This window comes from Mus caroli, unplaced genomic scaffold (genome assembly GCF_978045245.1).
Source record: "Mus caroli unplaced genomic scaffold, Mus_caroli_1 scaffold_7, whole genome shotgun sequence".
NCBI lineage: Eukaryota > Metazoa > Chordata > Mammalia > Rodentia > Muridae > Mus > Mus caroli.
Genome location: NW_028227262.1, coordinates 110,678,853 through 110,704,726, shown reverse-complemented (window position 1 = coordinate 110,704,726; position 25,874 = coordinate 110,678,853). Strand labels below are relative to the sequence as shown.

Genomic DNA, 25,874 nt, shown 5'->3' with positions numbered 1-25,874 from the left:
TCTTTCTCTGAGGACTGCGTATTTGAGGAGCAGTCAATGGTTACAACCATTTTGCTCCTTGATGACCACGAGGCCCGCCTGTCTGCTCCTGTTTCTGGGGAAGCTAACATAAATGTTTATTGACAACACAGTCATCAAGAAAATAAAGTTGCTGATTCATTGCCCTGAAACCCTTTGTTTCTCCCTCTGCTTCCTTCCTCTTTATAAAGAAAGGCACACTAAGAAAGAACACTTCTGGGGACTCACTTGATGGGATGGTCACCTACTTCTTTCTCCACCACCTATATACACATCAGGACTCCTATAAGGGCAGGAGAGCAACACCCTCTTTCCTCCTGAGGACCACCCCTCCGGGGTCTCCGAGGAAAAATGGAAGTGTTGGGGCTTCTCAAGTTTGAAGTCAGTGGTACCATAGTGACTGTGACTCTGCTTGTGGCTCTCTTGGCCCTCCTGAAATGGTAAGTGTGGCCAACCACAGGGACTGCGACACTACAAATGTCAGCCCAGGAGCCTGTGGTGCCAGGTGGGGTATGCGGGCGTGTGTTTTTCTTCTTGTCTAATCTACAGGGAGTTGAGTATTAACAGGGCTTCGGAATTAAAAGCAAACAGCCAGGTTAATCTTTTGCTAAAATGCATGAGATTCAAGTGTCAGGAAATGCTGGAGACTCTGTGACTGGGAACGCTACACACAATTAAGTCTGAAAGAAATGGAAAAAGAAGCGGATTGGAAAGGCATCGGGGATGGCTAGAAGGGCTTTCTCCAACCCTGACGTACCCGCTCACCTTGTTTTTTTGAAATCATTTCATGTTGAGTTTGCAACGAATTCAGCCTCTTGGCTCACATCAAGTTAAAGACATGGAAGCTCTTCGGCAAACAAACTTTGCTGGGGACAGCGATGCCTGCAGGGTTAAGGACAAAGTGGTAGAATAAATTTCCCAATTTTCTAATATGTGGTAGAAGGGGATGGGTGCCAAATTAAGAGCCAGGTGTGGTGACAATGATGCTGGGGACCCAGAAGGAATCTTAAACTTGTGCTACATACACTGTTGCTCTCTGCGTGTTTGTTAGTTCAACGGCAGACCTTGTGTTTTAAAAGCTGGCCCCAGTGGTGACTGTGAAGGACAGACCTCACAATGAGCTATATTTGTGTTTATCCAGCGGGGTCCTTACCTTTCCTGGAGATACCCATGGATTCCCAAACACTTGGATTTAGGTTGTCTCTGGGTTTTGAGGGGAAAGTGGAAAAAAAAATAGAGCTGGAAGAGAGTTTCAATTTATGTTTCTAGTGGTAATAAAGCCTCCCGTAGATTAATAGCTGGGAAGGCACTTTGAAAAACATCAAGCATTATGCAAATGTGAGGTATTATTCTTTTGGAATTTGCATAGCTGAAAGTGGAATGTGCGTTTGATGTTCTCTGATGATGAAATGATTTATTGGAAATTGGCTCCGAAGCCCAGGATCGGGCCCAGTGTTCTTTTGGTTTTTAACTGGTTTGATTATTTTTTTTTTGAACTTTTCTGTCTCAGCATAGCTTATCTGGCATTGAAACCAGCCACGTGTGAAAACAAGAGCAAAGGGTAGCCCCTTGCCCCCGTCCCTAACAACCCACTTCAATGTGTTCTCAGTCTCTGTGGAATCCAAAACAAAGTATGTGACATGCAGTAGGTGCATAATAGATGTCTACCACTATAATTTCCTCCTACTAAAAGCAGAGGAAAGCGTGATTGTGGGTGGGGAAGGATAAGACGAACACATGGGTAGTGTGTGCAAAGTCCTAGGTTTAAACCCCCACACCGAAAACGAGCCATCTTCAGTGGTTTGCTTTATGTGTCTTCTCACTTTTTATTAATGTTCTGATTATGGGCTAGGGCTATAGCTCAGGTGGTAGAGAGCTTGCCTGCATGCACAAAGCCCTGGGGTGGATCCCTAGTACCATACACACTGGGTTTAGTGACATTAATCTGTATGTAATCCCAGAACTGGGGCGGGGAGGAGGAGGGAGTGGGTGGTAAGGGCAGGAAGATGAGAAGTTCAAGATCACTCTTAACCAACCCAGACTATATAAGATCTTGTCTCAAGAGAGAGAGAGAGAGAGAAGAAAAAAGAAAAAGAGAAAGAAAAGAAAAAGAAAAGAAATGCTTATCAATATTACTTTCTCTTCATCAGCCTATGTTCTGTGACACTCAACGCCTTAGGCACCCGAGTCTTCCAGGTGGTCCTGCAGCATCAGTACCCCCTTATATGCATTTCTACATTCGCTCTCTGTGTCTTTTTCATTCCTGAATTCTTAACTCTCAGCTCTGCGCCTGACGTCTAGCAAGGCCTCAATAAATGTTTGATGAGCCACTGAGTGGGCTCGCACACGTTACCACTGCTCTGATCATGGAGAGGGCCCGTGTCTTGCCTGATAAGCTACGTAGCTGCGTGTTCCCAATCAGCTTTCTGCAGAGACTCATGGACATGCCACCCGGCAAGGCAGCTGTGCATGTGTAATCTACTCCCAGACCCTATTAATAACTGGGTTCAAAGACACCGAGTGAGGAGAGAGAGGCTCGGAGCACAGGTGGTGACTAGGAAGTAACAGTTAGCTTCCATTTGTTATCACAGAAATATTTATCGACTTGTTAATGTGTGCCAGCATGGTGGGAGGCCCGAGTATAAGGTCAGGAAATGGGAGATTTGGATCAAATGAGCCAGGGACGGGGAGACATGGCTGTGGTGGGGGTGGAGTGAGGCGTGACCAAGGTAAGGGGAGGAAGCATCAGTGAGTGCGGCCGCAGTCATGGTACCCTTGTATGTGTGCCTCCGTCTGGCTTAATAACAGCCATGATTGGGCTCCTTATGTTCCTATTCCAGGCAAGACTTAGGCAGCCATTAGAAGCAGCACCAGCTTGGCTTTGGTAGGGTTTCCCACCCTTAGGCTACATCTCTATATGTGAGCGTCTCTATATGTGTGGGAGGGGCTGTGTCTCTAGTGGAGGGGGACAAAGGCCAGGAATCTGAGGTATAGAGAGACCACCACAGTCATCTTAGATCCAAGAGTGTTTGTAGAGAGTGATGTGTCCTACTGGGCTGCCTTCCGGGGGTGGCTTGCCTTTTGGTATCTGGAACAAAATGTCGTCATCTATAAAGTTCACAGTTGAGAACTATGTAATTCTGTTACAAAAGAAAACCACACACACACACACACACACACACACACACACACATCTCATGTTTTAAGTGAGTTTAATGTTTTTCTGTTGGGCTGAAGTCACAGATATCCTTGACCATAGGTGGTCCATGGGATACGCCTAACTGGCCTGCTTTAGGTGTTCCATCAGTCCAGGGAGACTGCAACTGAGAGTCTAACTGCTGAGCAGATGAAAGCACCAGGGACCCTGGATCTTGTCACCTCAAGTCTGTGAATTCTTCAAGGCCCTGTGCAGAATTTCCTCTCTCATTGTGATTCCAGAAGCTTCGTGGCATGCAAACACTGCTAATGTTTGGTTGCATGATGTCAATTTGACAAGTCCTTATTTATCAGCTCCAGACTCCCAGTTTGGCCTCTCCACTCCATCTCACCAGTGTCTCCCAACACCTTGTGCATTGGTCACACCAAACCTCGCAGTGCTGGGTGTCTCATGCTACACTCGGCCAATCTTCTTGCTTAGAAAACCTGTCCCTCTGCTCCTCCCTTCAACACTAAGCTTGGGGGTGTGATCTTGCTGGAGTGTTTCCTTTCTTCCCCCAAAGCCACCAATAAGCCCTCCCCCCCAAGCTTTTAGCAGCCTCTTCATCCCATCCCTTTTGCTCACAATGCCTGTCACATAGATGTCTAATGAATGCTGGCAGAAGGCCCCGAGTCTCTGCCAGTCCTTTCTCCCTTGGCCTTCTGTTAGACTTCATGGCTGTGAAATCCACACCTTTTGCCACGAGCCTCTCTTGCTTCCCGAAGACCTCACGTGTGCCAGGTGAGGCAGTGTGGTGCCTACCTCTATAATGATGTCAGCTGCATGGCTTTCACTGCCCCACTTACATTATAGAGCAGAGACCGTAGTAGTAACAAGCAAATGACTATTAAGTATATGGGTGGATTTGGAGGAAAGACAAAAATAAATCCATTTTATCCAAGAGAGACTGCTATAAGCCAGGTGTGATATTTTTGATCATTTCCCCCAAACTGAATTGGTACAATTTTTCAATAATGTTCATTTAAATAATACTTGATTGAGTGGAGTCATCTGGGGCATAGTGGAGTCGGGGCTGCTTCAACTTAGGACTGGGATGGAGTTGGGGACATCCATTATATTAGTGGCAAGGATATGGAGCCTATGTCATGGTAATTGGCACACTGTATAAATTGTGTGTGTGTATGTGTGTGTATATTGGTAACTTCTTATATTGCTCTCTACCATATGTATTGGGACAGGGTTTTTTACTCAGCCTGGTCGGCCTCCATACCAGTTTTCTTATGTTCAGTGCTAGGGATCCAAACTCAGCTCTTTATATGTCCCAGTTTGCTGTTGGCCCACTAAGCCATCGCCTTACCCCCATTAGATTAAAATGCACATTTCTTCTGGTGATACAGCGTAGCGATAAAGGGGCTTGTGTAGCACAAACAAAACCCCGGGTTTTACACCCATCACCGAGAAGGCAGAGGCTGGGGGAAGAACATCATTTCATGAAATTTTTACTCCGAGAAGTAAGTTGAGTTGAATATTGCTTAAGTACTGCTAGTGTGTTTCAACTTCCAAGCAATACCTCAGGTCTGGCAGTTGGATAGATAAAGATTTATCCCCGTAGAAAGAGTGTGAAGAAATAGCCCAACTATTAATAAGAGGCTTCTTTTAGCAATGTGTTTAGGGGAGATTATTTTTCTTCTTCTTTTAGTCTTTCTATAGCTTTCTTATTTCTTAAAGGAGTGTGGATACTTAGCCATAAATAAATAAATAAATAAATAAAAGAGTGGTAACTTGCTCCTTTCACAGAGTACAGGGTGCAGACTCGTACTTTGGGCATGGTGGGGTAGAACCCGAGGTGTCACAGTTTTATGTCGGGGGATTGGAAGGGTGGTGTGCTCGGCATAGAAGGCGGTATGAAGATGGCTCACATATGAAGACTGTGTGGGAGGGGTTTAAAGTGGAAGGCTTTGATGCCAGGCAGTGCTTAAGCTCTGGCTCCAGGGTTCAGAGGTCTGAGCCAGTCCAACATTTACACATGAATCTGAGTGGGGAGGTGTGCTGATAAATGCCACTAAGACTAGTTTAAATTAAAACTTGTTTGAGTACTGTTAGGACTTGAGACTATCGTGGAAAACCCCACCCCTGTGCTCAGAAGTTTCTTAGAAGAGAGCTTGCTTGCTGTATGGGAGAATGAGTTCCAATTCTAGAGTCTTATCTACAGCCAGGACATATTTAAGATAAGCCACTGGGGTAGAATGTGGGTACCAGATAAGAAACCTGGAGCAGAGCAGAGCAACATGTGCAGGTCTGTGCTCATGGATTTGACCAACCTCAGATTAAAATATAAAAAAAACAAAAAAAAAAAAAAACAAAAACAAAAACAAAAACAAAGATGGTGGAAACCCCAGGAAGCAAATTTGACTTGGCCACACGCAGACACTACACTAGATCCACCAGCACTAAGTGATGATGCTCTGGTACTTCCTTCTGAACCTTCCTGCCATGTCACGGCTCCTCAGCCTCCGCCCACCACTGGACTCCTGGTATATCGTTTGCACATGACGGAGCCTTGCCCCTGATGCTCGCACCTGTACTGCGCATGTGCAGATTATGCCTTGCCGTCTTTCCCTAACGATAAAACATAGCATCTATTTAGCCGGTCCTCCTATCCTATGGGCTAGTATACGTCATCTAGAGTGATTTAAGCACAAGTATGGTGTATACAGTTTATATACAAAGCCTGGATTTTTTTGGTAAGGAACTAGAGAATCTTGTGTTTTGATGTCAGTTGGGGGTTCTTGAAAATCAGGCCAGGTGGATACCGAGGGACACCTGTGATTTCTGATCCAATCAAAGGGACGAGGAAAATATGTCTAGGCTCATGATGTCATATTCACAGACTAGAGATTGGTCACCTCCCAGTGGTTTTGTTCCTAATGATATTTGGAATGTTAGGTTTAAGGTAGATCCACCCTTCTTTGAGATTCATAGAAGATCAAGGGCCCTGGAAAATTCTACAGGAAAAAAAAAAAAGCCTATCCAACTTCATGTACTATGGCATTCCCACATTCATTTGATGAAGTAATGCTGTGTGCCGCCATGGTGGGAGGGAAAGTCAAGTCCTTCCCCTGGGAAAGATGACTAGGTGTGTTTGTGGGCTGGTAGAAAGTGAAGACTACTACAGAGAGGCTGAAAGATTATAATGACCCGTTTTAGACCCCGAGGTTCTAAGAGTTGGTGTATTGTTCCCCACCGGACGAGAAACCTATGGAGTTTAGTGGCAAAATTAGGGTCCACAGCGAGCTCTGGCTCCAAGTTTGACATCAGAGTCGCCGCAAGCACAATATTTTCGCAGTAAGGTGGCAGAAGTGGTACCCGAGAGTGTGTGAGTGCCCCTGCCATCCATCAGGGATGCTAACAAAGCACTTGGTGTAGCCAGCAGCAAAGAAACGCGCTGAGCTTTCTGGATCTGGACTCGATGGCTTCGGTGTCGCTTGGTGTATGTCTATGTGGACCTAGCTACTGCTCCTGCAAAATTAGCTTAACCCCTCAGGACCCACAAATGATGATTCTTTCTTTTGTCCGGTTTTCCTACTCATCCAAAGTGGCAGCTCCTGAGCCTTACAAAGTGCCGTGGAAGCCTGGAAATACACCCCAGAAGCAGTAGAGGCCTTCTCTGGGTCTTTGTGAATGACTATCGTCTCTCTCCCAGGCCCAAGCCCTCAGCTTTTGCTTTTTTTTTTAAAAAAACTCTTTTGTTTATGAGTGTTTTACACATGTGTCTGTGTACACCTGCATGCAGCACCCGAGGAAGCCAGTAGAGGGCGTCAGATTCCCTGGAATAGGAGTCACGGGACATTGTGAGTGGCTTGTGGGTGCCGAGGATTGAACCCCAGTCCTTTGGAATAGCAGCCAGTGCTCTTAACAGCTATTCCATCTCTCCAGACCCCTAGCCTTTTGCTGTTACTGTTGCTATCTTTCTTTCTTTCTTTCTTTCTTTCTTTCTTTCTTTCTTTCTTTCTTTCTTTCTTTCTTTCTTTCTTTCTTTCTTTCTTTCTTTCTTTCTTTCTTTCTTTCTTTCTCTTTCTTTCTTTCTTTCTTTCTTTCTTTCTTTCTTTCTTTCTTTCTTTCTCTCTCTCTGTCTCTCTCTGTCTCTGTCTCTGTCTCTGTCTCTCTCTGTCTCTCTCTGTCTCTCTCTTTCTTTCTTTTTTTGGAGACAGGGTCTCACATGTAGCCTTGGCTGGCCTGGAACTTGGACCGGGAACGCTCGTAAAGCAAGTGCTTTAGCGTGCCCTGGGTAGATGCTGGCGGATTGTGGCTGTCGCGCATGCGTGTGAGCGATGCCTGTGAGCGAGCGCTCATGAGGCTATGGACTGGGAAATACCAAGCTCACAGATCCCACTGCCTGTCACCTGAGTGCTAGGATTAGCAGCTTGTACTACGATGCCTGGCCTGCTTTGTTTGTTGGTTGGTTGTTTCTTGAGACAGGGTCTCATATAGCTCAAACGCACCATGTAGTCAAGGATGATCTTAAACTTCCGATTTCCCCCCCTTCTATCTTCTAAGTGCTGCCGCCATGACAACCTTGTACCTGACTTTACACGGTCTAGGGGGAATCAAACCTAGAGCCTTTCAGCTGAGCTGTATCTCCAGCCTTGTCAGTCTTTCTGAGTCACCCACCAGTCAGACATGATGTTGGCGGCAGACAGACTTTTAGCGGACGCAGGGAAGGACAGAGTGGGCAGTGGAGTGGAGGGAGAGCCTTGCAGGCGGGGCAGGATCCCAGCAAGGGACCATCAAAGGCGACAAGAGTCAGTGGAAAGCACATTAGGACTGTGCATAGTGGATAGTTTAGGAACGCGCGTTTCAAAAGCCGTGGATAATTCCCGGTGCCTTGGAGCACACAGAGACAGAGGAACCCTGCTCCTTCGCCCTGATTTTTTTGCATCTGTGCCTGGGTACTTCAGTTTAATAAGGCACTGATGAGTGTGGAGATAAAAATGAAGCCTGCTTATGAGAACTAGGTCCCTCCTTCAGGACTATTTCCACAGAATATTATGAGCCATTTGTTTTGTTTTCTCTTCTCAATAGTCGTGCACGGTGGCTCTGTCCTTCTTCTCACTTTATTGATTTTCCAGAACGGGAGTACGAGGTGTGACTGTAAAGCAACGTGACTGATTATTTTAGCATACGCACCAGAACGTACCCAGCCAGATGCATTTTATGACCTTCAGAGGCATTTCCCTCACAGGCTGAGACCTCACTGCAGAGCTGCCACGATCAGAAACTGTGTCCTTAGGACTCTGCTGCAGGGAGGCTCGAGGTGTCTAGGTGTGGGCTCTGGGAAGCCCTCGGGCAAAGCATCTTTGTCGAGTGGATTGGTCCTTAAAAATAGCTCCCAATCTGGCAAATAGGTAATTAAACTGGCTAATAGTATTTGCAATCCAAATAAGAGGTGATTATCAATAATAAAGCTCTGGGCACTATTTGCTCATGGACCAGTCATAGAAGACAGAATTCCAGGGGACAGCCACATTCACTGGGCAGATGAGGTTTGTTTTTTATTTTGTTTAGAAAACTATGGAGACATTCTCATTGTTTGTGGTCTCTCTCTCTCCCCTCCCTCCCTCCCTCTCTCCCTCCCTCCCTTCCTCCCTCCGCGTGTGTGTGTGTGTGTGTGTGTGTGTGTGTGTTTGTACACACATGTGAGTTCAAAGGCAAAAGGCCAACATTAGGTATCTACCTTCATTTTTAAAAAATTACATGTATGTACTTGGGTGGTATTGACAGATACCCTTGGAGGTTAGAAGAGGACATTGAATTCCTTGGAGCTAGAGTTAGGGGCAGCCGTGAGACTCTAGATTGAACTGGGGTCCTCTACAAGAGCAATACATGCTTTTAACTGCTGAACCATTTCTCCAGCCACTCTACATCACTATCCCCATCACAATTACCAGTCAGTTCCTGAACAAAGACCCAGAAGGAGGCTAGCTTCCTATTTTTTTTTTTTTCAAAATGGGAAAATGGTGTCAGAGGTGATCCAAAAAGCCAATCCAACCTCCTAGTGGCTTCCCCTCCACTAACACCCTACCTCCCAAGCATTGCACATAAACACCCAGGGGAAAGAGGCAGAGACAGCCAGCACCTGTGGTGAGGGGTGACACCACATCCGAGGTGGCCTCCACATTCTGATCAGAGATTATACTTAAATCTTCTCCTGTTGTCCTCTCCTGCCCATCACACAACACCCTCCTCTCCCACAAGCCCGGTTGTTTCATTACACCCTGCCCACCCTGCAAAAGCAGGCTTAGTGTGCTCCTTCCATAAAGGACTCTTCAACCGGGCCAGTCTGCAATGAGCCTTGTCTTTCTGCCCTGTTCTCTCTGGATGTTACAACATCATTTTGTTGCACATACCTATCCTGTCTTCCTGACCTGACCATATCCTGAGGGCAGCATCTGAGTGAAGGCTACAAGTACCTCAGCTGCTCAGTAAATGTCAGTCATCAATGCAATTCCCAACTAACTGGGACAGCACCCTTGCTTCATGGGATACCGCATACCTATGGCCGAATGTGCACATGTGTGCACTTGCATATGCAGGGGAGGGTGGGGCAAGTTTCTCTCCCGTGTGCTCACTAAAGCCATTGTATTTTTGGCACCTGGCAGACTGCCTTGCTTATGTCTTCTACTTGAAAGAGTAAATAAATTCTCTGTTCCTTCAAGCATTGAATTCCAAAGGTTTCCTGGACTGTGCACTGGTCTGCCCTGTGGATGGGTATGCTGTGGCTAGCAGTCCCACGAATTTAGGGAGATAAACCATGAGAAAGGAGAGAACAAGAGTAGAAAAGATGGGCTGGAGGGAATGCAGATGAAGTCAGTTACTGGTGGAGGTGGTGGGAGTGTAGGGCACCCTGGTCCCCTGGGAGGGGAGAAGAGGTATCTAAGTACCCATAGAGAGGCATCAAGGGGCAGGCATGGCTCTACATTGTCCTATTGATCACCAGTCCCAGCTGTTTAGAGCAACAGCATCTGAACGCTTCACCAACATCCACTGTTGGTATGACTGTCCCCACAGGCCCAGTGCTCTGTTGTCCCCACAGGCCCAGTGCTCTGTTGTCCCCACCACAATGTGTATTTATGTTGAGACTGATTGATCTTTCCCATTGAAATTATTCAGATGCAAGCCAATCGCAAGCTCTGCCAAGGAGCAGAGCTGATCAATGAGAAAGCCAGCATCAGTGGGCCAATCATTCGGCTCCTGAGCCAAAAAGACTTGACATTTTAGCTAACCTGTACCCTTGAACTGTCAATAAATGCATAATTTACATTAGGCTCCCTGAAATGTGGAAAATACCTCACATACCATCCCCTCACCTTCACGAATCAATAAGCAGTGGGCCACAGGCTGCAAAGCACCGAGAGGGAGGTATAATCAGTTATAACCTTTAACTCTTTCTGAGCACACACACCAGACACTGTAGTGACCTCATCCCCTGAATGATGGAGGCTGAGGGTGGAAAGTTCTCAGGAAAAGCGTTGTGCTCTGGGAAGCAGCCAGCCCTTTCACTTAGGGACCAATAATCTCCTGCAGAGTGATGCTGGGCAGGTCACACTTCCTTTCTCATTTCCCTGTGGGTTAGAGGAGATTCAATAGCCCTCACTTCTCTGCATACTCACACTTCCTACCTGGCCACCCACTGATTCTCTGGGACTCTGTCTTGTCCCCCACCTCTGCTTCCATCTCTGACTCCTACAACCGAATAGTCATAGATCCGGCCAGGCTAGGTTCCTAGGTGGCCCTGGACCCAGCTCTTCTCTTTCTGCTCTCCTACGGCTGAGGACTTCTCAAGCATCTGAGATTGGGGGAGCCCCCTATCCTGTTTGTCCTGTCTCCAGTTCCTCAAATTCACTCTGCACCTGCAGTGAAGAGACCCCACAGGCAGCTAACTATACCTCAGTGTGGAAAAAACCTGCCCTGGGCCATCTTCTCTCATCTCAACTCTCCGTGACTCCTGAGGGCTCCTAGAGACCTGTCCTTGCCGGGGCATCTCCCGACACATCTTGGCTGTTCTCACTCCTACTCTCAGTTAATCCATGCACCATGGCTTCCTGCCTGTTTCCCTTTTATTGGTGGGAAGTTCAGCTCTTCACTCCATGGACAGCTTCATCATTTGCATTCCCAGGCTCTTGTCTCCTCGCACACACGTTATCACCTCTCTCCCTGATTACCCAGCAGCTTCCACATCTGCAGGTGGGTCCCCCAGGCAGGGTCAAGCATTACTTGCTGTGTTGGAATACATAGTATTGGGGCCAAGCACTCAGTGCACTCCTATTGTGCAGAAGGCATCTGATCTAGTTGGCTGTGTTGAATGGAAAGACACAACTTATAGGGCTTTGTGGGGACATAAATGAACACCAGTACATGGTCACTGTTGGACTCCCCGGCTGTCATCCTAAAGAATCACACTCAGTCTGGCTGTGCACAACTGGGACAAGCCGCCACCTCCATTTGATGAGATTTCTTCTGGATCCGAAGAGACTTTTCCATTGTAACTCAGGCTACGTTATGATGTGGGTTGACATTCATCTATGCTCTACTTACTAGAGAAAAGATGTGAGGTACCATCAGGGGACAAAGTGGGCAGTTGAGTCCATTTAGGAGAACAGTACACTCTCAAGTGAACTCGCAGCTTGCCAGTTCACAGACACTGCACTTTTACCTGCTTTCCTCACTTTCTATCATGGCTGAGAGCTAGGGCTTTGTGGATGACCTGGGTTCAAATCCTGACTGACCTTATGACCTTCAGACCTTAGCAATCTAGGTAAGATACTGTGACTCAGTTTACCTAAGTGTGTGCATGTTCATTCTCTCTCTCTCTCTCTCTCTCTCTCTCTCTCTCTCTCTCTCTCTCTCTCTCTCTCTCTCTCTCTCTCTCTCTCTCTCGGAAGAAAGGCAGCCCAGAGCATCACAGCCAGCTTTGAACCTTTCATTTTCCATATGGTGAAGAGGAGGTGGCTGTAAGTCCCCATCTCTTCAAAAGCGATGCTTTTTGAACAGTATGCTTTATATCAACAGCATGTGCTGTTATTAACCCACTGGTGACTATGCTTAACCCCCATCAGCTCTCAGTTAGTTCAAAATCCATGTCTTGAAAAACTACTTTGCAAAGCAATTCCCCAACTCAATATGAGTCCCAGAAAATGTTCAAGTTTCCCCGTGTCAAGTTTACATTCATCACCTGACTGGAAGGGAGGGGCACCTTCACCTTTCGTGACATTGTCCTTTCGTTGCTTGCTGGTTGCCTTGCCTTTGGGGTTGAGAAGAGTAAATGGTGTGTGGCCAATTGGCACACAAACCAGACAACCAGCCAGCTAAACAAACAAACCCACAGCCAACTACTTACCCATCTCTTTCTGACTGTATACTCTACCCACTACCACTCCATTCTTCCTTGCCTTGCCAGCCAAGTGGCTTGAGAGGACCCCACCCGGCCTCCAACTTGTCAACTTCCCTTTCAGCTCCTTTTGTGATTTGGATCCTGTTGCTGTGATAAAACACTGACCAAAAAACAACCTGGTGGGAGGAAAGGGGTTGTTTGGCTTGCAGGTTACAGTCCATCGGTGGGAAATCAAGGCAGGAACTCAAGCAAGGCAGGAACCTGGAGGCAGGAACTGAAGTAGAGCCCACAGAGTGCTGCTTATTGGTTTGCTTTTGATGGTTTGCTCAGCCTGGTTTCGTATACTACCCAGGCTCACCTGCCTAGGGCTGACACCGCCCACAGTGGGCTGGACCTTACATAATCGTTGATCATGAAAAAGCTCCAGACTTCAGTGGTGCTAGTCTCTTGTTGACAGGTGACTCTTCAGCTGCAGCCCACCAGAAGCCACTAATTATTAATTAAAATATATCACACAAATGTCCCTAATAGAGTCCTTTAAAGACTCTCAACCTTTCCTCTGCCAAATTTCACAATCCAGGGCTTCACCATCTGCATCACTTGCCGCATTCTTTTACAAGCTCCTACCGAAAGGCCTAGAAGACTCTAAGCTCTCAATAGCTTTTCCTGTCCAAAGTTCCAAACTCCTTCCACAATCTTGCCCAAAAGAATGTGGCCAGGACTGTGTTAGCCATACGTCACAGTCCTGGCACCAATTTCTGTATTAGTTACTTCCTGCTGCTATGGTAAAACACCATGACTAAAATCTACTTCTGGGATGGAGTTTGTTTTGGCCTATGGTTCCTGAGAGGGAGTCCATCATGGTTGGGAGACAAGCACGGCAGCTGAAGCAGGAAATTGAGAGCTCAAATCTTCAACCATAAGCAGTAAGTGGTGAAAGCCAAAAGGAAGTGGGGTAAAACAATAAGCCACCCCTGTCCCTGTGCTGTACTTCCACCTTCTACAGGTTCCACAGCCTCCCCAAACAGCGTCACCAAGGGTCAAGGTTCCCAAGCCTATGCAGGATATTCAGACCACAGCAGCTTTACAGGGGGACTTCATTTCCCACTGTAATAACTCGCTCTAAGAACACCAATATGTCCCAAGTTCATAACCTCAGTTAAAATCTTCCTGTCCCTCTCTATCGTTAATGTTGTCAGTCTTAGTCTCTAGTGTGTTTAGTGTCATGTGTCATAGCCACTATTTAGCACAGCCATTATTTGTGCATCAGGAGTAAAAAAGTTGAGTTTACTGATTATGATCCAGTGGTCCCATTATATAGATGCAGAAATGAAAGTCCAGAGAGTAAGTGAATGTAGCTGTATCCGTCAGCTAGTGCTGTGTAACAAGCCACCCCGAACTTGGTCGCAATCACATTTAGCTTTTCCATGGTGTGTGTCTTGGTTGGAGTAGCTCTGTTCTGCACTGAGCGTGGGGTGTGTTTACTCTATGTTGTTGTAATAGGGCTGATGTTTGAGGAGACAGCGACACGATGGAGGCTGTGATTCAGAACTGCCTTATGAGATGAGGAAAAAGACTCCACCCTGTAATGGGAGGCACTGGCTCTACTGGAGCCAAGAACGCTGCTGTATAATTTGATACAGAAAACTCTTGAAGAATTGACAGCATTCAAACACCCCTTGTTCCAAGTCCAAGATTACATGTTTTAAGTCTTATCTCTGGCAAAAGACAAAGCAGCAACAAAGCATAACACAACAAAAAAAGTCTACTTAGGACTAATGGACACTTGGATTTTGAGTATAAGTGAAAGTAGTGAGTCTCATTAAACCAGACTCTGGAGCAGAATCTGCCAGCGGAGACACGGGCAGGGTGGGCCATGGCAGGCCTTGACTGTGGAGAGACGAGCTGGCATCAAGAGGTCCCGAAGCAGTCCAGAATTCAGTGTAGGACTCAGATTGGACCTGGGCCTAGGAATTTCCAGCCAAACAAATGATAAAGGACAGGGCCTTGGCTGATGGAGGATGGGGCACACTTTCAGGGATTCCTGAGCTCTCAACTCTAGGCTAGGACAGCCAGAAGAGAAGAGGCAGGTCTGAAGGTGGAGGGCCCGAGGAACCTGGGTGCAGTGTGCTTGCCGTGTCTGACACACACAGCAGCCAGTGCACATCCTTGCTGACCTGTGAGCTGTGGTGGAGGATATCATTCTGCACCATGCAGAAAATGCATGGGTGTAGTTATGCCAAGAACTGTCTGCACTGGTGCAAACAGTGCCAGAGAGGCTTTCATAGTCTCACGGGTGCCAGAGCATCCTGGGTTATCAAGGGTAAAATGTTTATTTCTTGTAACTAACTCTGGGTGTTGGCTACTGGCTTTCAGAAGAAAGGAGACATTCGCTTGTCTCAGGCCTGTGGCACACTGTGAATTTTACTTGAGTTTCTTTCAAAGATAAAAAGAGACGCCTGTTATACTTTATGGTCTTCCTTGCCGTGTGAGTTGTCCCTTCTCCCTGGGAAGCTGCTGGGGAGCCTGAGCAGCGGGGGCTTTGTGATCCAGGATCAGACACTAGGCGCCATTGTCTTTTTACCTCTAAAAGAGTGCTGACTAAGCCACCTAGAATATAGGTTAGTGTTGTCAATAGTATGCAGGAAAACCAATAGAAAAACCGGAAGAGTAGTACACTGAGTGTGAGCCCAGAATAAGATGGCTCTGGAGTGGGGCTTCTTTCTGCCTCACCAACTCTGTCCTTCGCTAGTAAGGATACTGCCTCCACACCAGCACATACACACCACACCTGCCACACACACACCTGCCACACACACAGAGTAACCACTCCTCCATCCCCCCCACAGTGACACTACATATACATGTAACATACACATCACATACATGCATATAACATACATTCCATATACATTACACATGTAACATGCTCACATGCCATACATACCACAAACATACTACATGCAAGCTATGCACATATAACACACATAATATACATACCCTACACATATACATTATGCACTTTATATGTAACACATAGCACACATCATATGCATATACACCGTATACATAATACATACCACATATGAACACACATTGTGTACAGACTGCACAAATAACATACCCCCACACACCAAACACATACACTCTGTACACATGTGAATTAACTGCAAGTTTTGATGGCCCTTGGAGTAGGTTAAATAGCATCTCTCCTAAAACTCATGTCATCTGGAACCTCCTAAGGCAACCATATTAGGAAATGGGTCTTTGTAAATATAATCCAGCGCAGATGGATTAGAGAGGCTCCAAACCCAGGACTGTCGTCCTTACAGGACAGACATTCTGATACAGATTCAGAGATGGAGACAGGATGGAGGCAGAGAGAAGTTTGAGTGACACATGTACAAGCCAGAGAAAGCCAACAACTTCCAGAAACTGCAAGCAGAGGTGAAGGCCGCTCCCAGACTCCTCAGCGGCACTCAGCCCTTGCTCCCAGACTCCTCAGCGGCACTCAGCCCTTGCTCCCAGACTCCTCAGCGGCACTCAGCCCTTGCTCCCAGACTCCTCAGTGGCACTGGGCCCTGCCAGCTCTCAGTTTTACTTTCAGCCTCCAGAATGGGTGACAGTTGTTCTCTGTTGCTTTAAGTTACCCAGTGTGTGTGATTACTTGGATCCCTAAGAAGAATCCAGTTTCCTCACCCCAGGAGGCCTGCTGAGGCTAGGCAGGGGCTTGGCTTGAAGGCCCTGCTCCCTGCTCCCTGCAGCCTGCCCGTAGGCCAAGGGGTCAGTCCTGTGGCTGGATTCTAAGTCTCAGCTTTCCTCTCTGTATAACCGGCGTAGTGGATATTACAGGGCATGATGTTATTAGGAGTGGTGGCTCAAACCTGTGATCCTAGCACTTGGCTAAGGCAGGAGGATTGCCTTAAGTTTTAGAGCATTATGGGCTACATGGCATACTTCAGCCAGCCTGGTCTACAGAGTGAGATCTGCTCTCACTCTCAAACAAGACAACACAACAGAATATAAAACACGGGACACAATTTTCTCACCTTTTATCATTTCCTCTTACAGGTCAGCATTATGCCGGATTTATAAAGCTTGCTACTGTCAGCTATTATTACCCTATCATTATGACCTCTGACATCTTCAAATCCACAGCCATACCCTCCACTTTGAAGTTCCCTTGATGTTAACTTTTCTAGGAAAAGCTGAGCAGATTGGGCTGGTCCTGTGGTGACATGCAATGGTTCTCGGGGCTGCACCTGGGACAGAACAAGCAGCAAACGTGGCAAGTGTCCTGTAACAACTCTGAGGGAGGGGATGGCCAGAGACATGACAGCGTTAATGGGCAGTCTGAAGAAGCTCCTCTGGGGCTTTGGAAGAGGATGCCTTTGCTTTGCATCAGTGGCTGCTGGGATGCAGCCGGTAGCCCCTCATGACCAACCCTTGCCTGCCCTGGGATTCCCAGCCTTGCGTAGTCTCCTCCCCTAATATACAAGGGGGAATGAGTGGGTTCAAGAAACTGGAGCCTATCCCATCCAAGAGCAGGTAATGAAAGTTTCAGACTTTCACCTTGGGCTCTTACTCTCTAGGACTGTTTAATCAGGGGAAGCAGCCAAAATGACTAGCAACCCCCACCAACAGCGTGTAAGTGATGGCAGCAACAGAATCTCTGCTCAAGTGGGAGATTTTGGAGAGACCCTGACTCCAAACTACCCTGCTACTCTGCATCAGATTCAGGACCCTCCCAGAACTGATGGGCTACAGATGTGTGTTGGTTTAAGTCACTTAAGTCTGTGGGGGAGTAGTCAACACTAGTTCAGTGATACAGGTGGGAAGATAAAGGCTGGATGGGGAGCGGGGAGTAGGATAAAAAGCTGTAACTGTGGGAAGGATTTCAAGGTGCAGGGCAGAGAACTAGACCATCTGCATGGACAAGCAATAGGCAGTGAGGTTTGGTAAAGTCAGGCTGTAGGTGTTGCCTTTAATCTTGCATTTATCCACTTGCCATTGGATACATAGTTAATGATTGTAGCAAAGAGATGATCAAAAAAACCAATGCACGATGTATGTAGTAGCCCTAGATGTCCTGGAACTCACTATGTAGACCAGGCTGGTCATGAACCCACATAATGGAGATGTGCCTGCCTCTGCCTTCAGAGTGCTGGGATTAAAGGCTTTTTTGATGCCTACTAGGTTGGATACAAAGGAACTTGGAGTCATTTTGTGCAACCATGACAACGTCCAGTGCCTCCTTATACCAACCTTGGATGGTTGGAGATGCCTAGCTCAACTGGCCAAAGGACTTTCCTTTAACTCTTTTGAACAGGCTGCATGTTTGTGACCTGATTTCAAGTGTCTGGGCTCCACTGGTACCGTGGGTGATCTGACCTATGGGGGTGATAATTTTGTGATAATAGCCTCCTTTCCACAGGGTTTTGTTTTTGTTTTTTTGTTTTTGTTTTTGTTTTTTTTTTTTTTTGAGACAGGGTTTCTCTGTATAGCCCTGGCTGTCCTGGAACTCACTTTGTAGACCAGGCTGGCCTCGAACTCAGAAATCCACCTGCCTCTGCCTCCCGAGTGCTGGGATTAAAGGCGTGCGCCACCACGCCTGGCCTTTCCAAAGGGTTTTAACCTAGAGAAGAAACAGTGTGACTTTCTGTAGCCTTATCCCTGGAGATGCCTTAGGTTCCATTCATTACTTATATAAAGCAGGAGACAATAGTGTCCTAGAGAGCAGTGTAGATTCCACAGTCAGACAGCCTGGGTTTGAATCTTAGTTCTGCTTCTTGCTAGCTGTGTGTCCTTGGGCTACTTACTTCATGTCTCTGAGACTCAGATTTTTCCTCTCCTTAACAGGACATGATGGGAGCACATCCCACTCATGGGGGAGAGCAGGATATGAGCACCTGTCTAGGAAGAACTCCAAGGTGCTCCCTGCCCAAAAAAGACTCAGCATGGGCTCTCTTATCAGTAGAACATAGGAGGCTTGACCCCTGTTGCTTTCTGTGGGGGTCTCCCTTAAGTCTGGTGGAGATATCCCTCCTGCCTGACATCATCTTAGGGTTCTTTAAGGATTTCATGAAAATAAAGGATTAGTTTCAGATGACTAACCCACCAGGCTGGAGACAGAGCAGATCCAATAAGCCATGAATGCTGGCAGGATTGCACTCTGATTAAACCACGTCCCATATTCTCCCAGTTTCTCCAGCAAGCCTCTCCACTGGGGAGGCCACGAAGCCCTTTGAGTGGTCAGAAAAGAGCAAAAAGGAGCAGAAGCCAAAGAGTAAGTGAGACTTGTCAAGTGGAGGGAGAGGATGGACACGCCAGGAAAGGGCAGGCCGGGGAACAGGCAGCTAGGGTGTAGACCCCAAGAGCAGGGTTGGTATGGTCACATCTCCAAGAGGGAGGGTCTCCCTCAGATGTGTTCTAGTCTCTCTTGATTTCCTTTCGTCCTGGCCTTGGAGAAGGGTATAGGTCTCAGTCCAGAGCAGGAAACAAGTCAGTATAACTAGAAATGTGCAAGATAGCCCCAGTCTAAAAGGGATGCGGCTGGAAGACATGTGTCATAGCTTCCTTAAGACCAAAGGGACCCTTGGGTCCTCCATTTGTTGTTCATAGAAAAGGCTCTTTCCTGTCTCTTCTGTGTGGCAGACATGTTTTGTAAGCACCGATGACTTGAATTCTGTGGCTTTCAGAGCCCCACCCCATCCTGACTCCCAGTGGCCTTCGGTGTCTCTGATCTTTTCAAGGTGGCCTGTGCTGTGAGGCCTGACGAATACTGCAGTGAGAACCCACCATCTCCTGGGCATTTGTTGTTGTTCCATGGTACTGACTTGGCCTCCAGGAACCTGAGTTGGCGTCTGAGGTGTGACAAGATGTCAGAGGACACTTGAGCTGCCCGAGGCCCCGGAAGGTGGAAAGAGGGACAATGTTAAATACCATGAAGCCTTTCAGGGGGCTGGACAAGGTTTTATCTGAACATGGACAGGACCTTGGGAGAGATGGCCTGGAATCGGACAGTCAGAAAACACTTGGCAGGAGGCTGGCTTCTGAGGTGCTGGCTGGGAAGGCTGATGAAGCAGCATGAGGGAAGGAAGTTCGCTATGCTGGTGTTGCAGGGTTCAGGGCAGGAAGAAATGTTGAAGCTACCAGAGCCACTCTCTGTGACTAACTTCCTCAAACTCAGACAAAGCCACTCTGATCTTGTGGCCCACTAAAGTCTCTAGATCTCTTTCTGTGAAAGTCAGGGGAGTCAGGGACCCATTTTCCTTGTACTCGGAGAAGCTTGGAAAATACCTGCTCGATCTGCACTTCCCACTGTTCTCATGAAAACGAAGCGTGTGGAAATGTGTGCCTGAGCCTCTTGATACAGTCATTAAGAGCCCCATAGCTTCCTTATTTAACTGAGGGCTGCTACCTCATCCATCTGGGATTATTAGCAAAGCGAGAGGGCCTTTGTTGAGCTTGACAATGTGATTAATAAAGACTCTAGGTGAATTTTGGCTTCTCAACAGCTTTTGATGTGCTAAGATTCCCCAGTGAGGACAACATCATTAATTACCTAAACAAGCCACTACCTTCAGGCTTTGGTTATCTGTGAGGCTAGCCTGCTAATTGGCAGATATCGAGAAATGGCCTCTGAGGCCGTGGTCTCAGCCCTGACCATTTTTTGGAGGAACAAGGTCCTTTAAGTGGCTCCTTGGTGATGTCACTTCTGATCTGAGGTGACGGCATTCTTCTTCACTTCTGCAAAGCTCTGCATCCTGTCTTCTGTCCCCTGATATTGCCCGCGCTTTTGTTCCCCTGGTATGAACACGCTCAGGGCAACCGGAATCTTCTGCAGCACAAGCTTTATTGCTTACCCCATCAGGAGCCAGTGGAGAAGAGAGCCAGAGAGAGAGAGAGATGGCGGAGCCCCCTCCCTTTTATGGAGGACTGTCCTCCGCCTCGGACGTGTCACTCCCTGATTGGCTGCAGCCCATCAGCCGGAGTTGTCGTCACGGGAAAGGCAGAGCACATGGCGTGGAAAGCTACCCCGGCACATGCGCAGCTTGCTTGTTTACTACTTAGAACACGGGTGTCAGTGCCATCAGCGCCATCTTGTAATGGCGAATGTGAAGGCGGCTCCTTACACCCTGACCCCTTTGCTTGTCCAAGGTTCTGTTACCTTGGCATTTTCTAAGTGAGGTTGCAGAACTCAGTGTTGGAGGCTGGAGGGAGGTTTGAGTTCTTAGACACTACCCTTACTCAAGACTTTGGCTCCTAGAATCAGCCAGGTGCAGTCAAGGCTGCACACAGGCTGTTGTGGATGCCATGTCTGACTACTGTCTGCTGACCCATCAGCTGCCCAGGTGCAAGAGGTAGCTTTAAAAAAGCTAATCATAGGGGCTGGAGAGATGGATCAGCAGTGAAGAACCCGAGGACCCAAGTTCATTCCCAGCATCCACATGGTGGCTCAAAGCTATCAATAATTCCCGTTGCAGAATGTCCCATGCACTCTTCTGAGTTCTGCATGCACGTGGTGCACATGGACTCATGCAAGATCATACACACATATACACATAAAACACTTAAATACAATTATAATGTATTCATACAATGAAGCATGTGTGTGCATGTGTTTGTGTGTGTGCAGGTGTGTGTGCATATGTGTGTGTGCATATGTGTGTGTGTGTGCTTGTGGACACAAGGGTGAGCGTTTGTAGGTGCACATATGCATGTGCATGTGGCAGTCAAAGGACAGATAAACTTGTGTCATTTCTCATTCCACAAGTGATATCCAACCTCTTGACGTTGCAAAATGATGTTGTCATCCACAAAGTCCCCACTTGAGTACCGCACAATTGAGTTAAGAAAAAAAAATCACGGAAAACCTTATAATGCTTTAAGTAACAATTCTGTGTTGTGTTGTGCTCAATTAATAGCTATCATCTACCAATCTATCACTTGTCTGTCAACCTATCATCTGCCCATCTATTTATGTAACATCTATCATCACCGGTTTTTCTGGTCGATGGAGTAGCTTAGTCTAGATAAAGTTAGATAAATAAACAATACTTTAAAAAGCCGTGCCATCCACCCCAGGAGTCTTTCATGATTAAAACCACTTAACTGGCACACTGACATCATTGATCGCTTTGTTCTGCTTTTACACTAGAAACAAAGTACTCACACCGTGGCTCCTCTATTTGGCTGGGTCTTCAATTCTCACTGCACAGAAAGGCGGCGCAGTGCCCCAGGATCCTTTAACGGCTATATGTGTGATGTCAGAGAGCTGGGACCCGAGACAAGATGGCTGCCTCAGGCCTCCCTTGCCAGTCCCTCCTAAGCCACCCAGCCCACCCCATTGGCAAAATTTGCTCATATCTCTCTCTCTCTCTCTCTCTCTCTCTCTCTCTCTCTCTCTCTCTCACTCACACACACACACACACACACACACACACACACACACACACACACGGACTCGATACCATTAGCTGGTGACTTCTCTTCGAATTATGATTGTTTCTGGAAAGCTGTTACCTACTTGGCTGTGTTAGTGGTCATCAAAGTCGGTTTTGGTTTTTGAGACAGGGTTTCTCTGTGTAGCTGTGGCTGTCCTGGAACTGGATCTGTAGATCAGGCTGGCCTTGAACTCATAGAGATCCACCTGCCTCTGCCTCCTGAATGCTGGGATTAAAAGTGTGTGCCACCGCTGTGGGAAAATGCCACCTTTCCCCCAATTTTTAACAATAGGGGGAAGCTTCAAATCTGGCCTCAGAAGTTAGTCTTCACATGTTGTGAAGTTGGTCTTCACATGTTGTGAAGTAGGTCTTCACATGTTGTGAAGTTGGTCTTCACATGTTGTGAAGTTGGTCTTCATATGTTGTGAAGTTGGTCTTCACATGTTGTGAAGTAGGTCTTCACATGTTGTGAAGTTGGTCTTCACATGTTGTGAAGTTGGTCTTCATATGTTGTGAAGTTGGTCTTCACATGTTGTGAAGTAGGTCTTCACATGTTGTGAAGTAGGTCTTCACATGTTGTGAAGTTGGTCTTCACATGTTGTGAAGTTGGTCTTCACATGTTGTGAAGTTGGTCTTCACATGTTGTGAAGTTGGTCTTCACATGTTGTGAAGATGATGCCATGTGAGCTCATTCTGAACTCAGGGATGTGAATATATTTGATGTTTTGAGCCACTGCGATTATTACTGAATTGCTCAAACTGCTCATCTTTGGCTTAGTTATGCCTTGTTGGTCTAAAGTCTAGGTATCAGCGGAGCTGGCAGCTCTTGGAGGCTGGGCAGAGGGTTGGGGGGAGGCTTTGTTCCTTGCTGAGCTGGGGTTCAGCACTCCTGTCTTGGATGCCAATCACCATTTTGCCTGAACCAAATGGGATGGGGGTGTCTAATTTCCAGTTAGAAGGGGGAGTCATAGTTATGACAATTGTTCAACCCACCAGGTCTCTGAGGTGTCTGGCTTGCACCATGGGTCTGCATGTTCATGGACTGTAGACACAAGGGCTGGGGAGCAGTTGTTTTAGAAGGAAATGGAAATTGCTTAGTTATTTTATTTAACATTTAAGTATTGTTGCTTTAGTTACCCCTGCCCCTATCTTACTCACTATCCTATATTTACCCTTATCTTCTGCCCAGCTATAGGTGGTAGGCATTTCACCAATCAGGGATAACTTGGGGGGCAAGTTTACATAGCTTCAGTCTATGTGAAGAGTCTCTCATCCCTGGGGCAACCAGGCCTTGGGGGGGTCAGTATTCAACATTACGGTACATAGCAACAGATCAAATCTCAAGAGAGACTCTTTCCTTCTCAGCTAATCTCTCTAGAATTCCTCACTAGCACACCACAGCTGTGCCTCACTAATGTTTGGGTATTTCGTAATCTAATCAAGTTGACCATATAAATAGTTACATTTGATAATTTTATCGCAAACATTTCTGTTGCTATGATAAGTCACCAAGACCAAAAGCAACTGAGAGAAGGAAGGATTTGTTTGGGCTTATTATACTCCTCAGGGAATAAGAGTCCATTGTGCCTTGGAGGGCATGGCTACAAGTTCAGGCATGGTGGCAGGAACTGGAGACCGAGAGCTCATACTACAACCACAGCATGGAGCAGCAGACAGAATGAACTGGAAGTGACCTTAATCTCAAAACCTACTCCTAGTGACATACTTCCTCCAGCAAACCTTCATCACCCAAAGTCCCCTAAACAGCACTACTAACTGGTGACCAAGTGTTGAAATGTCAGGACTATGGGGGACATTTCTCAACTCAAACAACTATGATATTTACTATTTAAGTTGCTGAGTAGACATTTAAAATGTGCATTTATGTTGGGAGTCGGATAAAGAGGATGGGAGCTCAACAGAAAGAGCAGAGCTAGAGTCAGAAATGCAGGGGTGTTGATTTGTCAATGGTCTTAACCGTGGCAGGTCAACAGAAGGAAAGGGGCCAGCAGCCTGTAAGGGGAGCGGGTGACATCGTGGAAATAAAGAGTGTTCCCAAAGAAGTGCTTGGCTACAAGCAATTACCATTGAGAATTTAATAATGAGACAATCAGGGGATCTCAGGGTTGAGAAAGATAAACTCGTCAGCGACCTTGACAAGAGCAGTCCTCTCCCATCCTGTAAATGTAGCAGCCTCGCTGGAACAGGCCGAGACAGTATTGAAGGGGCAGAGGGGCACAGTACTTCTCCATTACAAGAAACTCTGCTGACAGGAGGGAAGAAAATCGAGGCTGTGAGTGGAATCCTGGGCATTTGCTCCCAGGCTTTAAGATGGGCAACACAAGGACTTATTTGCATTGTAGCAGGAGTGGTCGAGAGGGAAAGAGCCACATCTGAAAGGAAGGAGAGTGAGGGTAGCAAGCTGTGTAAGACACAGAGTGAGGGAACCCACAGGCCAGACTGGCTTCTGACTGGCTTCTGCCATTCCAACCCTCAGTCTATTGGATGTAAACCCATCAAGCATCCTCCAAGGCCTGGGGACAGAGCCCAGTTTGCCCAGCACACACAAAGCTTGATCCTTGGGGCTGCACAATCAGATGTGGTGGTAGCACACACCTGCACTCACTCCCCGCCATCAGGAGGTGGAGACCAGAGGATGCAAAGTTGTAAGTCTTTCTCAGCTAAATAACAAGTTTGAGGCCAGGCTGGGCTATGTGAGATCTTGTCTCAGACGACAACAACCTCACCCCCACCCCACTCTCTGTTTACCCTAAGTGGCTTCTTTGTCTAAACAATGGGCATACTCCTACATAAAATCCATCAGGAGAGTGACTTGGTTTTGAGGGAAATGAAAGACCCGGCAGCTTGTAACCTTTCAAATTTAGCCTTATTGTAAAAACAATGCATACGATTCGGGTTATTTTGAGAAGGGATGCCCTAAGCGTCACCGGCAGCACTGCGAGATTTGTGTTTGGTAGCGTGTGATGACTGCCTTAGATGTGAAAATTAAACCAAAGGATTTAATGTGGGGCAATATGTATGTCTCCTGTCATTTTCTGACTTAAGTATCCTTACTATAAACAATGACAGATGTCCGGAATGGTAGTGGTGGGCATATTTCCATGAATCCCTGTCAAAGGAGAGCCGTTCTAAATATCACAAAACAGTGGTCGCACAACGACTGCATGGTACCTGCTCTTCACAGCACCATTCCAGGCCACCTGGACTTTTGTTGGATGGCACAGAACTTGATGACACAAAAAGACAGATTTCTTTTACAATGACAATGTTGAAAATGACAAGAAGAAAAAAAAGAAATTGAAAATATTTTCATTGACTGCCTGGAATGTCTCTGTGAGTAGTTTATAATTCCCACAGCCGCGCTATCAGAGGACTGACTGAAACAGTCTGGGTCTAGAAGCCGGAAGTCTGAAATCAAGGTGTTGGCAGGCTCCCTCTGAACCCTGTAGGATGAACCCTTCCTTGTCTTTCCTTCTATTGGAAGTTTTCTGACGACCTTTGACCTCCCTTGGCTAGCTGCAGCATCCCTCTGGTCTCTGCCCTCACGGTCATCTGGCTTCCTTTCTGTGTGTCTGTCTTCACTTGGCCATTTTGTGTTTGTTTGAATGTGGAACGTCCCTCACCGGCTCGTGTGCTTGACCAACCATTGCCCGCTGGAGGTATTGTCTGTTCTGGAAGTTTCTGGAACCTTAGGAGGTGGAGCCTTGCCGGAGGAAGTGAGTTATGGGGGCGGGCCTTGAGATTTCAAAGCCCTGACACTCCTCCTGCTCACACCCTGCTTCCTCCTCACAAAGGATTGGATCCCGTTGAACTTCGAGGCTAGCGTAGCCCTTCCTCCTCA

At 47.0% G+C, this 25,874-nt stretch overlaps 1 protein-coding gene across 2 annotated transcripts in view; it reads left to right on the top strand.

Annotated features, from left to right (window-relative positions):
* The first annotated feature begins 247 nt into the window (after positions 1–247).
* Tbxas1 (thromboxane A synthase 1) overlaps positions 248–25,874 on the top strand; it is a 168,723-nt gene continuing 143,096 nt past the window's right edge. For both annotated transcript variants that reach the window (XM_029478679.1, XM_021165134.2), the window contains exon 1: positions 248–458. In XM_029478679.1, the coding sequence (XP_029334539.1) occupies positions 370–458 (89 nt within the window). In that variant the 5' untranslated portion in view covers positions 248–369. The remainder of the gene's footprint in view (positions 459–25,874) is intronic.